Here is a 13,291-nt window from a genome sequence, read left to right on the forward strand (position 1 = left end):
GGAAGTATCACACAACAGCCTAAGCTTACCTATGTATGCTCTCGATGAGAGCGTGATGTCGAGGCTCATACCCCGAAATCCCAAGACATTTTTTATCAGAATGTCACAAAAAATGAAACAAAATTGTTTTTTACTTCAAGTCTCCTGTGAAATCACACATTTCCTCGTTTAAATAGAGTCTGTTACGTGTTATTTAGGCCACGAATACAGAAGTTGTCAGGCCTAGTGCCTGTACGATGGTGCTTCGTAGTCGATCAGTCACATGCATGCGCCCATCACCGGCCGCGTATGTCGCAGTGCAGTAGCCTCCGCGTACCTCTATGGTACGTACAATGTATTATATCAGCAGTTCCTCGGTAGTCACTGTACTAGAGCTGTGTACGCCATATACAGTGTACATGTATTTAGCGAGTCTATTTTTTCGCGAATCGGGACTTGCCAATAATTTCGCGAGTGCTTAACTTCGTGGTTGTGGAGTACACTACGGAAGGGGGAAATATATACGGAAAGAGAGTTAATATTTTCTAGTGTTTTTAAATTCGCAAAAAGCACCAGGTTCGTGAAATTGGCGAAAAAAAAAAAAAAAAAAAACTCGCGAAACATTCGGCGTACGTGGATCGCTAATACTAGGATACCACGCAATCAATGCGCGGGCATCGGCTAGTCGAAGGCTTGACTTGGCCGGCCGGCCTATCTGGTGATGAAATAAACGATACAGAGCACTGCGATTTTCATCGATAGTGATAAAACTTTGATGGACTCGGTGAAGTAATGAATGGATCATGCAGTGAATTTGTGAGGGTACCTACAATGTAGCTCTAGCTAGACAGAATGCTGATGAGCTGTGAACGGGAGTACGGAGTGAGTTAGCCCGACCAGACGTTGTAAGTACGCTGTGAAAATACCTGTCGCAACGTACCTACGTACAGCGACTGGGCTGTGTATAAGGAGTGAGTGTGATGTGATACGTAGCCCGACCAGACGCTGCGCTACTTACAGCGACTGGGCTGTGTTCAATTAGGTCTACGGCTGCTCTGAAGTACGAGATCACGTCAGCACTAAGCTCGGTTCATTTTCAGTTCAGAATTAAAAAAAAAACAACTCTTACCCATCTAAATTTTGAAGTCTACCTGGCATTGGTCCTGCGTCACCAACATTGTCCCCTGGCCTGCCGTGTGGCAAGGGCTGAGTACAGTCGTACTGCAATCTCCACTAAGTCCGTCCGCTTCAACCGGACCGCCCTGGGCCTTCCCCACTAGCTCGCCCGTAGCGTCTCGCTCCTGCGCCCCGCCGTACCACCGTGCGGCTCGTCAGCAACATCTATCTCTCCAACTTCACCACTAGTTTCATCATCGTTATCATCACTAGTGTGTACTGTATCACTCAGTTCATCATTGCTCCCACATTCAAATTCCTCCAAGAAATCATCCTGATCATCACTGCATATTGCCTTAACGTACGAAGTCGTGCATTATCGAAAAACAAACTTCCAAAACTTTGTATGCAAATACTATGTACAACAACTTGTATGATACAATGCATGCATTATGCGCGCGGGGGCCTGCGGCGCACGAGACCTTGCGCGATTCCTTTCATCCCATGACGTCATCAGCAAAGCCTCGAAATTTACGCTGTGACCTAGATTTCAGGGGGGTGACAGGTGTAAACTTTCAATATCCATTAACTCCACTTCAAAAAGGCCATTTTAAACGATGTAAACGACAAATTGTCTATGTGTCCTACTCTTTGACTTCATATATAATATTTTTTTTTTAGTATTCCCCTTTAACTTCTGATTCAATGGAAAATTTCGCGCAAGGGATGTTTGAATAATCTCGTAGATGAGAAAGATATTGCTACCTATAAAATCACTTTTAATAAAGTACGTGTATACCCTCACGTGGAGTCTGTTGGGCACGTGGACGTCACTGATTTGGATAATCGCAAGAATTAATCTCTCAATGAAACAAGGTTCAGCCTCTGGTACCCAGACTATACACGTGCATGAATAGCTCGTCTAATAGTCGTAACGAAAATGCAAGTATATACACGTAGTCCGTCATACAGAAAGTAAGACAGTTGCCATGTCTCAGTACATGAAACCATACACACGAAGAAATGAATAAAGAGATCTGTATTTACAAACAAGAAAGTAAACAAGCGATTTATTTCCCCTGTGGATCATGAAACAAATCATTTAACCATATTACACATCCATCCATACATTCATACATGTTATATCCAAATACTGTATAACTATTGTTCATTTCTGTTGATGAAAAGGTGTTCACTTTTTGAAAATCAGTGCCAAATCTATACTGCGTAATAGCGATTTATTAGTCGTATGCATGTAGCGGGTTCCGGGCATTGAGTTCAAACGTAGTCATAGAAAAAAAAAAGATAGATTCAAAAAGAAAGAAGAGTTTCGTTGTTTTTTTTTTTTTTGTCTGTTTGTGTTTTGATTGTTGATTCACCTTCAATACAACCTTAACGAATTCATATTATGTCTTCTGCAATGTATTCAATACATTTACTGGTGAAACAGAAAGTTCTTTTGATAACATTCAATATTACAAAGTCCATACGTCGGACGGTGAAATATCTCATTTCCGGATGTAATTCCCATCCCCTATCCCTTCAATTCGTAATGTTGAAGGTTACATAACGATAAGACGCGCAGCCATCCATAAGCACTATCAAATTCGACTACATGTACTGTTGAAATTTGTTTGGTTAAAGTTGCATCGAAACCAAACGGGTGTAGACGCAAGGTTAAAAAATAGTGTCTCTACCGATAAATTTTGACGAAAGAAAAGACTGTTACGTACATGACCAGCTACATTTATGGAAATATAATCTCTATCCGCTGAATATATACATGGATTCTTCAACGGGATTTTCTTTTCATTCTCTCGTCGAAGAATTTAAAAGCTTATCATAACACGATTGTCTTTGAAGATGGAAGTATAGTATGACATTAGATAAACTGATTGATACATTTGATATAACATAGTGACATGCCCTGTGACGGCATCGATAATAAAACAGTCGATATTGACTTCTAATACCACTGATTACTACTGAAAGCATGTTAGTGAAAAAAAAAGTTTCCTATGCTGTGTCTTCATCTACAGCGAGACACGCGTCATAGTTTCAAATGTCATGTACATCATAATTATGTCAAAACGTACACATTGCTTATATATATCAAATCCAATCAGAAGCACATTTAATGCTATAAAAGATCATACATGTAGGCTACAACCGTAATATCAATAAACCCTTTACATCATTATGAATCATAATAGTACAAAGTGTAGGACCTACATGTACGAGCTATATCTGACGCGAAATATACAATATACATGTTAATACATTGTACATGCATGTGACCGTGCATCACAAAACCAACAAAAAGTCGCAGGTAATGTGATTTCACATGACGACACAAAAATTTACAGGTGAAAGGGTCAACATAGTCCATTTTAATTTTTTTTATATTTCTGAATAAAAAAAAAATAATCTCCACATTATGCTAGAGTTTGGATCATAAAACGACTGGGAAATGGTGTTGTTAGGAATTTTCCCAGAACATTTCTATTATTATTTTTAGAATGGTAGGCCTACATGTCTTAGAGGCCCTTTTTCATTTATCAAAAATCCTTTCCACACTTTTCACTTTCAACCCTTATCATCTTTTTAATTAGTTGGGGCTACTGCTTTGAAGTTAGAATTTGTTATTGGCAGATTATGGTAAAACAGCATGGCGTTTTTCAGCTTCATCTGATACACCCTTCATTGTTCGTGGTGTTTACGATTCTGTTTTTGTTCCATTCATTGCACAGTTTGCATGGCTTGGTAAAATCGCTTGAATACTCTATTACACTGTATTAGCTCTTCCTGGTACGCCCTTTTCCTCAGTGCATGTTTTCCATCCAATACAGTTTACTAGGAATGGTTAGGCATCATTATAAAGCTCAGAGTCTGCTCTTTCAGAATCTGTCTTAACTTAAAAACCATGTATAGCGATTTTTTTTTTTTTTTTTTTTTGGGGGGGGGGGGGGGGAGGTCTGTGATGCAAGGTCACGTCATGTATCACGATATCCCGGACTCGATTAACATCGCAATAAATAACATTATTCTAAAAGCAACACACTCGATTATAAAATTCAAAGTGAATGATACTTATAGTGACATGCAAGAAATCTTGCCAATTTATCTTTAAATTCTTGGCGCACAAACAAAAGACATGGTGATATCCTTACTTAATGTTACATAACAAACCTATGTTGGAGAAACGCAATGTATATCTTACATGTAAAGGAACCTATGTTCGTTACCTTTTGTCGCAAGTGCTCCTGACTAGTGCCAATTTAACTGGTCTCTTCATCTTAGTTGCCGATGTCGACAATGTAAACCGCCAATGTAACGAGCATACAGTACAAACGTATCACCGAGCTGACTCAATATCTTGTTGTTGATATTGAGAGGTAATTCAAAATTCATAACGTTCAGCCTTTCCTATCTTAAATACAAAGCACCTCAGAAAACGCAAATTCGTGCAGTGGTATGCCAACAATATTGTTGTTATAACTCCTTCACGAAAAACCCTTCAATCTTTCTGGTACAAGTACCATTGGCTCACTACGTGGGACTCGTGCAAGCTTTCTAAGATTTGATACTCTGTACAAGTGTGTCTGAGAGATTCATTAAATGAATCTTTCTACGGAAAGAAAACTGCGACGGAAATTCTTTCTGCATTAGCCATTTAAGAGATATAACCGCTATCCAAGATTATCTAGACGCACTGACTGTTCCAAAGGCAACAACGCAAATAAAAGCATCTACAGGGAGAATGACAGTTCAATGAACATGGCAGGAAATTGTAAAATCACAAACATAATTTACAGAGAGAGAGAGAGAGAGAGAGAGAGAGAGAGCGTTTTGAGAAGTGGCTTGAGGTAAAAGAGTACCAGCATCACATGTTTACAAAATTACAAGTACACGTATCTTCATCTTCAACTTCGAGAGCTCAGTCTTAACACACACATACACACACACACACACACACACACACACAGACAATCCCTGATACCCGTGAAACAGCATACACCCCTACGGTAATAACAACCAAATTTCTAAACTAAAAAAGTATTGAAATAAAACAAAAAGCAAGAAATCGCATGTCATAATCTCTACAGCTCTGGACTATGAGAGTAAATTTCCCGTGATGATTGAGCGTCAGCTGCAGCAACTCTGATCATCTTTCAGAGACTTGAAGCTATAGGCTGCCATGCGTTATGTAAATCTGGGATATTAGTCCCTCACTCCTTTTTTTTTGTTTGTTTCAAAGAGACAAAAGAGCATTGCAGTAACACAAAAAGCAAGAAATCACATGTTATAAACTGTACAGCTCTGGACTTGAGAATAAATTGGCTGTAATGATCAAGCGTCAGCAACTGTGATTCATAGACTTGAAGCTCCAGACTGCCATTATGAAAAATGTGGGATATCAGTCCCTCACTCCTCTTTTTTTTTAGGGGGGGGGGGTTGTTTTGAAAGAGAGAGACTCTCATTATGTCTGGGAGACACAGGAAACCCAATTCTGCGGCATTCCTGGCTTTCAAATTAAGTACTTAGATTTCATTCAAAGCATATTCCCACATAAATATGAAGTTTCATCAGATAGAACCTTTATAGGTAAATTACGTCTAACTCTGGAAGAATGCATTCAACCGCACCATTTTACAGCTGGATTGTCCAATGCATTTCAGAACGGTCAGAAAAAATGGGGAATAACTGCGTTATATGCATGTTTTATTGGAGTTTGGCTAATAACATTTATAATGGTCAAATTCTCATGAACACGATATATTTGATCTTCCATGGAATGCAGTCAGGAGTTGTCATCGTGCTCTTGATCAACGAAAATTAATCTGATTCTGACTCAGATTTCTCGGGTGTTTTCAGAACACTCGGATCCGGATCCATAGTCTCCCCATCAATCATCTCACAAATCTTCTCCGGGAGCACCTCGTGGTAAGGTATTTTGTTCTGGAGGACAGCCCTCGCGGCCATTTCTTCCAAGGTTGTGATACTAGACGTACGACCCAGCATGTCAGCAAGCTCTTTGCTGTCTTCATCATCGGAACAAAAACCGTCATCTTCCGTCAAAATATTCACAGGAGTGCCGTCTTCATCGTTTATCTTGTCCACAGGGCAGCCATGACGTATCAAAATCCTTGCCAAGTCAACAATGAAAGATGAGTCACGCGCAAGTGATGTTGAGTATGCCAATAGATGAAGCATCGTGTTGTTTTTGTCGTCCACGTATGTAACGTCATCGTACCAGAGCAGCTTGCACAGTACACGCTTAACACGATTAAGTGATTGCCTAGTCATTCCACTATACATGTTATCCACATATGCTTCTGCTAGTTTGCCCATGACGTGAAATGTAAGTGACCCAGCTGTATATTTGTCAAGGTCTGAAGGAGAAAATGCGGTTCGAACTTTAGTAATAACTTTCCCTGCTGTCTTGATCATGGACTCAAGGAGTTCAGGCTCAGAAAAATAGAATGCAAAATCAAAGATTAATTCACCAAAGATTTCCAGCAGATGTGGACCCTGCTCAATCAGGCAAGACTGGCTGACGTGTTGAATGACATTCTGATACTCAGTGACAACCTCGCACCCACGGGCAACGATGCTAGGGTCAATTTTATCTAATGATACACCAAACAAAGGAGATATTCCTTCAATAACAGTCCCAAGCACTGCATTTGACTTCGATTCACATAACAGTATATACTTGAATATATTGTAACCTACAGAGGATTTATCATGCTGCATACACTCACTTGCAAAGTCTGCCATGGGCCTGAAGAGATATTCCCCCTTAGCCCCTTCAGGTACGACTCTATCCCCAATAAGAAACCACTGGACATGCATTGCATGCTTGTCTTCTTTCATAGCTTTAACATCAGTAAGTGAATATTTTTCTGTGCATTGAAAAATGGCTTCAAGCTCTGGATCAGCTGCAATCTCAGGAACATGACAGCGCTTGGAAATGACCTTGCACAATGTATTGTACGCATGGTTGTGCCATTTATCCATGTATAGCGAGAAGCCCAGCAATTCCAAAGAGGTGACCTCATCCAGTTCTTTCATTCCACTTCCACTGCACTGTGACATCAGAAATTCCACCACGGAAGCAAAGCGAGACAGTGCTGCTACATGGACAGGAGTAAGTCCTGCTCTGTTTTCCCTGAAAGTAGCACCATGCTGAAGAAGTGTCTGCGCAATTTTATTTCTGGTCTCCTCGGCAATGTCCTGTCTCCAGTCCGGGTGTTTCCTGCAGGTAGCATGTAAAGGTGTGTCACCACTCCTTGGAGAGGAGACATTTGGGTTTGCACCACTCTCCAAAAGAAACCTGACAATGTCTTCCTGTCCCTTTTCACATGCAATTATCAAAGCAGTCCTTCCGTCAGATGCAGTGGTATCTACGACACCCTCCTTGGTGTGATGGGCCAAATAGTTCTGGATGCTCTCAAGCCCTGCTAGTTCATTGTCTGCCATTGCCTGTGCCAAAGAGGGCGTCCTCTCCTCTCCCCTATCATTCGACGAACCTGCAGGGGATTCCATGACTGGCGTTACACGCTCTCCCTCACAGCTAACCGTGTCTGTCAAAGCTGAAAGATTGGATTACACACAAACAAAATGACTAACAGTGCGTACTGAATTTTTGGTAATGAGTGAGAGACATTTGACATAATATGTGACACTGCACCTCAAAACAAACAAAAAGTCGCCAGACATAAATTTTTATTTAAGACCATATTCTGAAAGAGCAGACTTTAAGCTTTAAAATGATGTATAACTCAAATCAAATGGACTCTCCTAACCTATCTAAATATTGGAAAGAAAGCACAAACTCAGGAAAAGTGTGAACTGAGAAAAGAGGCTTTGAAGTGCAGTGTCTATTCAAGCGCTTATTCTTTGCCAAACTGTGCTGGCTGTGCGATGAATGGGACAAAAACAGGAAGTAAACCACCAGAGTAACAACAATGAAGGGATTATCAGATTAAACTGAAATTAAGCATGCCTCCTTTAACACATTCTGTCCATAATTAATGCCAAAGTTCAAAGCAGTAGCACCATCCTTTCAAAAGTTATTAGAGTTGAAAGTGAAGAGTGTGGACAAGGTTTTTCGGAAGTGAAAAAGGGATTCTAAAGACACACATAATCACACTATTCTACCAAAAATGTTTGAGACAAACTGCTAAAAAACACACTTTACTGCCCGTTTTATGATCCCAAATTTTAGCATAATGTAAAAGAAGACCCGCTCTTTCAGATAATATGAAAAGGTCAAGTTCGGCTAGATTGACCCATTTCACTTATTTTCAGTCCTCACACAAAACCAGTGTGTGCGACTTTATGTTCGTTTTGAGGTGCACAGTCACATATATTGTTTTATTGTTTCGTTAGTATAGATATCAACTGAAAAATATAGCACAGGGCTGTCAAACCTGTAATACATAGATGATAAGGGCTGGCATATCCGTTTTGTGCGTATGTGTGTGTCTTTGTTTTGCTGTTCACACACATAAAAGACAATTGGTACCCAGGCATCACGGTATGATGTTTAAGAAACACGACTTGTATTTTTACTACAAATGACAGAACGAAGATTGTACTTGTTACAACAAAATAAAAATGAAAATCTCACTTTTTAAACGTCACAAGTCTGCAGGTTTTTTTCAAGTTACATTGAATTTCCTGCTGTCAAGGTGACGTTCAACAGAATCTTTGGAATAATAATTAGCATGATGCAATGGGACATAATGATACGGAACATTCCATGACTTTCACAAAATATGAAAATGACATGTGAATCACATGTCTCTGGCATTTAGAAGCATCAAAGTCATATCACCAGAGTGACATGCTTCCTTGGGTGCACGTCACACCCATAACGAGTCACATAACGAGTCACACAACGAGTCATACATACGAGTCATAACCTCCAAGTCACACAAGGCCCACGAACTCGACATCAAGTAAGCCAAATAAAGCCCATAACTCCGACACTAGGAAAATAAAGGCCCACGGGACCGACATTATACATGTATACATCACAGGGGTTGAATGTACTCGAAGATAGTCTCATTGATCCTTTTTATGCCTAGTGTCGAACTGGTGGGGTATTTTAGTCAAATGTTGAGCCCATGGTCTTCATTACCAATTGAGCTTTTTCCAATGTCGTGATTGTGGGCCTATAACTAGATAGTGGGTGTTAATCTCGTGGATTGACTCTATTTCAATGACACACACTACTCCACTTTCACCCTAAGATATCACTATTGTCGGAGGCCTATGTAAAACCGGAAAACACCACGTATCTCATTTACATACATTGCACCTTGCACGACAAATATATATGTATATAGTGGATATATATATATATATATATATATATATATATATAAAAATGTTGAGTGTATATGTGACCGTGCACCTCAAAACGAACATAAAGTCGCACAAACTGATTTTGCGTGAGGACTGAAAATATTAAGTGAAATGGGTCAACTTAGCCGAACTTCACTTTTTCATATTTTCTGAAAGAGCGGGTCTTCTTTTGCATCATGCTAAAATTTGGTATCATAAAACGGGCAGGAAAGTGTGTCTTTTTAGCAGTTTATCTCGAACATTTTTGGTAGAATAGTGTGATTCACTTCTGAAAAACCTTGTCCACACTCTTCACTTTCAACTCTAATAACTTTTGAAAGAATAGTGCTACTGCTTTGAAAGTTGGCGTTAATTATGGACAGAATGTGTTAATTAGGCATGCCTAAATTCAGTTTAATCGGATAATCCCTTCATTGTTGTTATACTCTGGTGGTTTACTTCCTGTGTTTTGTCCCATTCATTGCACAGCCAGCACGGTTTGGTAAAGATTAAGCGCTTGAATAGACACTGTACTTCACAGCCTCTTTTCTCAGTTCACACTTTTCCTGAGTTTGTGCTTTCTTTCCAATATTTAGATAGGTTACGAGAGTCCATTTGATTTGCGTTATACATCATTTTAAAGCTTAAAGTCTGCTCTTTCAGAATATGGTCTTCACTAAAAATTCATGTCTGGCTCCTTTTTGTTTTGTTTTGTTTGTTTTTTTGAGGTGCAGGGTCACATATTTTCAAACCTTGCTCGTAGCATTTGTTTCATTGTCCATGTTATAGTTTTAAACTATTCTAGAGTAGGGTAATATTTAATGTTTAAGGATCAATGAATTTATATTGTGAATTTCATTTAAATGGAAGATTATGCTATGCACACAGGGGATGCTTAACATTACGATTTCTCAATCTAACACAACTGCTGCATTTTTGACTGGGTTGTATAAGAACGTTCTAATGCCTGCAAACACCACTTTATCAAAACTTTGGTCCGTATGTGACGTACGTATGAAGCTACCTGATAAACAAACGTCACCATGCTACATTGTGTTGTACAATACCATGTATGTGTGGTGCGCGTGTAGGAAAGCAAAGTACATGATATGAATTTCCATATTTCTCGAGTTTTAAACAAAACAAATTCGAAAGCATTCTTTGACATAGCGTTAAAAGAAACCACTACCACTAACAACCAAGCAGCTCATACTTGCTTTAATACCTAATATATCTTTTCTACATTATTCCCTTAATTGGACGCTGAGCCAGTTTCGAATGATGAGTCTGTTTCAGACATGTTTAGGTCGTTCACTCCATCAAGTATTTCACATATCTTCAGAGGAAGTACACCCCAGTATGGTATCTTGTTTTGTAGGACTGTTCTTATTGCTAGTTCTTCAAGTGTCAGGGCATTTGCTCTTTGATCTAGGAGGGAAATTAATTCTTGCCTTTGAGTGTCCTCTGACTCACAATTTTCCAGCAATATATCAAGTGCTGTGTATCCTTCAGAATTCACCGCATGAAGAAGGCAGCCATGACGCACAAGAGCTCGTGCCATGTCCACAGCGAAATCTATGTCACGTGCTAAGGGAACGATCTGCATCACATAATGGAGCATTGTGTTCTTGTCCTCGTCAACACAGCAAACATTGTCATACGGGAGAAGTTTTAAGATAACATATGTAACATAGCTCACTGGTTTCTTACTCATTCCACTGTACATATTGTCAACAAATTCTTCCCCAAGAGAATACAACATTCCATGAGTTACAGAGACAATACCTACAGTAAGGGTATCGCCAGCTTCCGAACTTTTGAAGACGTGTTGAGTAAAAGAAATCACACCTCTTACCGACTCTACCAGAGAATCACACAACTCTACTCCTCCATGAAAGTATGCCACATTGAAGGAAAACTCCTTCAGATATTTAAAGAGGGCAGGGCCATTCTTCAGAAGACAAGCCTTATCCAATTTACAGACGACATCTCGATATGAGGCTACTAATTCACATGACTGGAGAAGGACGTTATTCAAGGGCATTGCCTTTGACAGGAATCCAGTATTTGATGCAAGCCGCTTAACCACAGTTCCAAGTTTAAGTCTAGATTGTGACTCCATAGACAACAAGAACTGGAAGATTCTGTATCCCTCAGCTGGATTATTGTAGAAGAAAGCGTTACAGGCGACGCCAGCGAGTGGCTCAAAGAGATACTTTTCTTTCAGACCAATGGGAAGCACTCTATCTCCTACTACAAATCCATGGATGCTGATATTGTGTTCATCTTTCTCCGACTCTACGTCACTAAATGTTGGATGGCTCAAGAATGGACCTTTACATTGATCAGTGTTTGATTCAAAATCAGAACCAGTCAATGTCTCAGACGTGTCGGCTTTGAGGTCTTCTCGCATGGAATGAACATTGCGAAAAGTTTCATATGCATCTAAATAGTGGAACTTGTCACAGACTGACTGTGAAAAGCCAAGTATCTCTAATGCTCTGAGCTTGTCCTCCACAGGCATTTCAGAGTTTTCTTCAACTAAAAACTTGACGATGACTGTTTGACTGTGCAGAGCAGCAACATGTAGAGGAAGAAGGCCATCAAGATTTTTCGTAGCTGCAGCACAATGCTTGAAAAGCAGGCGGAGTATTTTGATCCTATCGTCCATGCTCTGCAGTGGGTATTCGGTAGACTTGCGACACTGGCGGATAATCTCGTCATTCCCCCTACAGGTCATATGTAATGCTGTGTTGCCGTCTCTGGCACAGAAGTTCACGTTGGCACCGCTTTCCAGAAGCCACTCAGCAATTGCAATTTGCCCATTCATGCATGCAATCATCAGAGGGGTGCGGTCATCGGTATTTGTAGCACCAATGTGCCACTTAATCTTATCTCCCACATACTCTTTAACACTGTTCAAGTCTTTCACCTCCCCTTTAGACAATGCACTTGCCAAATTCATTACACCAGCCACGCCAGCTGAAACTTCAAGTAAAGGTGAACCAAGAGTACCAGTCCAATCTCTCCCGGACTTTGAAGACAATCCTGTATGATAAATTGTCAATGTGAGCTTGTAAATGTATTTAACTTATACTAATAGCTGTACAAACTTGCTTTCAATTAATGATACTGGAGTAATGATAAACACTCCATGCTGCCTGACGCACGCATTAAAACAGCTAACGGTACCACTACCCAGGATTCATCTGTATTTGCGTATTCAGTGCACATAATGCAAATTATCAAAGTGACATATGTATTTTCCACGTACTGAGAGAAAGGAAAGAATCATAAAGACATAAGTGGAAATGATGGCAAAGGCTATTTTCATATCAAGTTATCTTGTACATCCCATCCTCTGATATACACCAGAGTTTTAGAAGAATACCATAGTCTCTCAGTTAGTTTACTTTATCCACCTGAATACTGAAGTCAGTCAAATGTGTACCAGTGATGGATTCATTGGCAGACTCATACAACTATCTGTACATACAGGGCATACACCTCCCATTATCACGAACGCAGTTGCAAAGAAACTAACGCTACAACGACGTGAAAAATTCTGGTCCGAAAATCATATTCTACATATCTCTCTAATACTTTACTCTTCAGCTGATTATGAAAATTCGATATAGCAAACGAAAGTTGGAGGTGTCCAAGGATATTGTAATTCCTGGAGTCATTATTTACGACTACCCGCTGTCCCTGTAATTCCCGTGCACATTCCTGACGTACATAACCATGTTATAAACGTTTGACTGACATACCAACCTTTGTGTGTATCTTCGTGTCATCAATGTCACTGCTCTTATGCCAGTCACCAGTAGAAGCTATTTTT

The 13,291-nt window shown here is 39.9% G+C and overlaps 2 protein-coding genes across 2 annotated transcripts; both read right to left on the reverse strand.

The window, feature by feature from the left end:
• Window positions 1-5,931: 5,931 nt before the first annotated feature.
• Window positions 5,932-7,644, reverse strand: LOC139710053 (protein fem-1 homolog A-like). The gene has a single exon (XM_071622000.1). The coding sequence runs from the start codon at window positions 7,642-7,644 to the stop codon at window positions 5,932-5,934; it is 1,713 nt and encodes a 570-aa protein (XP_071478101.1).
• A 3,058-nt stretch (window positions 7,645-10,702) lies between these two features.
• On the reverse strand, window positions 10,703-12,452 carry LOC139710054 (uncharacterized). The gene has a single exon (XM_071622001.1). The coding sequence runs from the start codon at window positions 12,413-12,415 to the stop codon at window positions 10,703-10,705; it is 1,713 nt and encodes a 570-aa protein (XP_071478102.1). The 5' UTR covers window positions 12,416-12,452.
• Between the last annotated feature and the right edge of the window lie 839 nt (window positions 12,453-13,291).

This window comes from Diadema antillarum, unplaced genomic scaffold, assembly GCF_040938485.1.
Source record: "Diadema antillarum isolate AM-2024a unplaced genomic scaffold, OU_Dant_1.0 seq00001495_RagTag, whole genome shotgun sequence".
In the NCBI taxonomy this organism is placed as follows: Eukaryota; Metazoa; Echinodermata; class Echinoidea; order Diadematoida; family Diadematidae; genus Diadema; species Diadema antillarum.

Excerpts from the sequence above, each read along its gene's own strand:
- LOC139710053 (XM_071622000.1), bottom strand. The coding sequence starts at position 7,644 with ATGGAATCCCCTGCAGGTTCGTCGAATGATAGGGGAGAGGAGAGGACG.
- LOC139710054 (XM_071622001.1), bottom strand. The coding sequence starts at position 12,415 with ATGAATTTGGCAAGTGCATTGTCTAAAGGGGAGGTGAAAGACTTGAAC.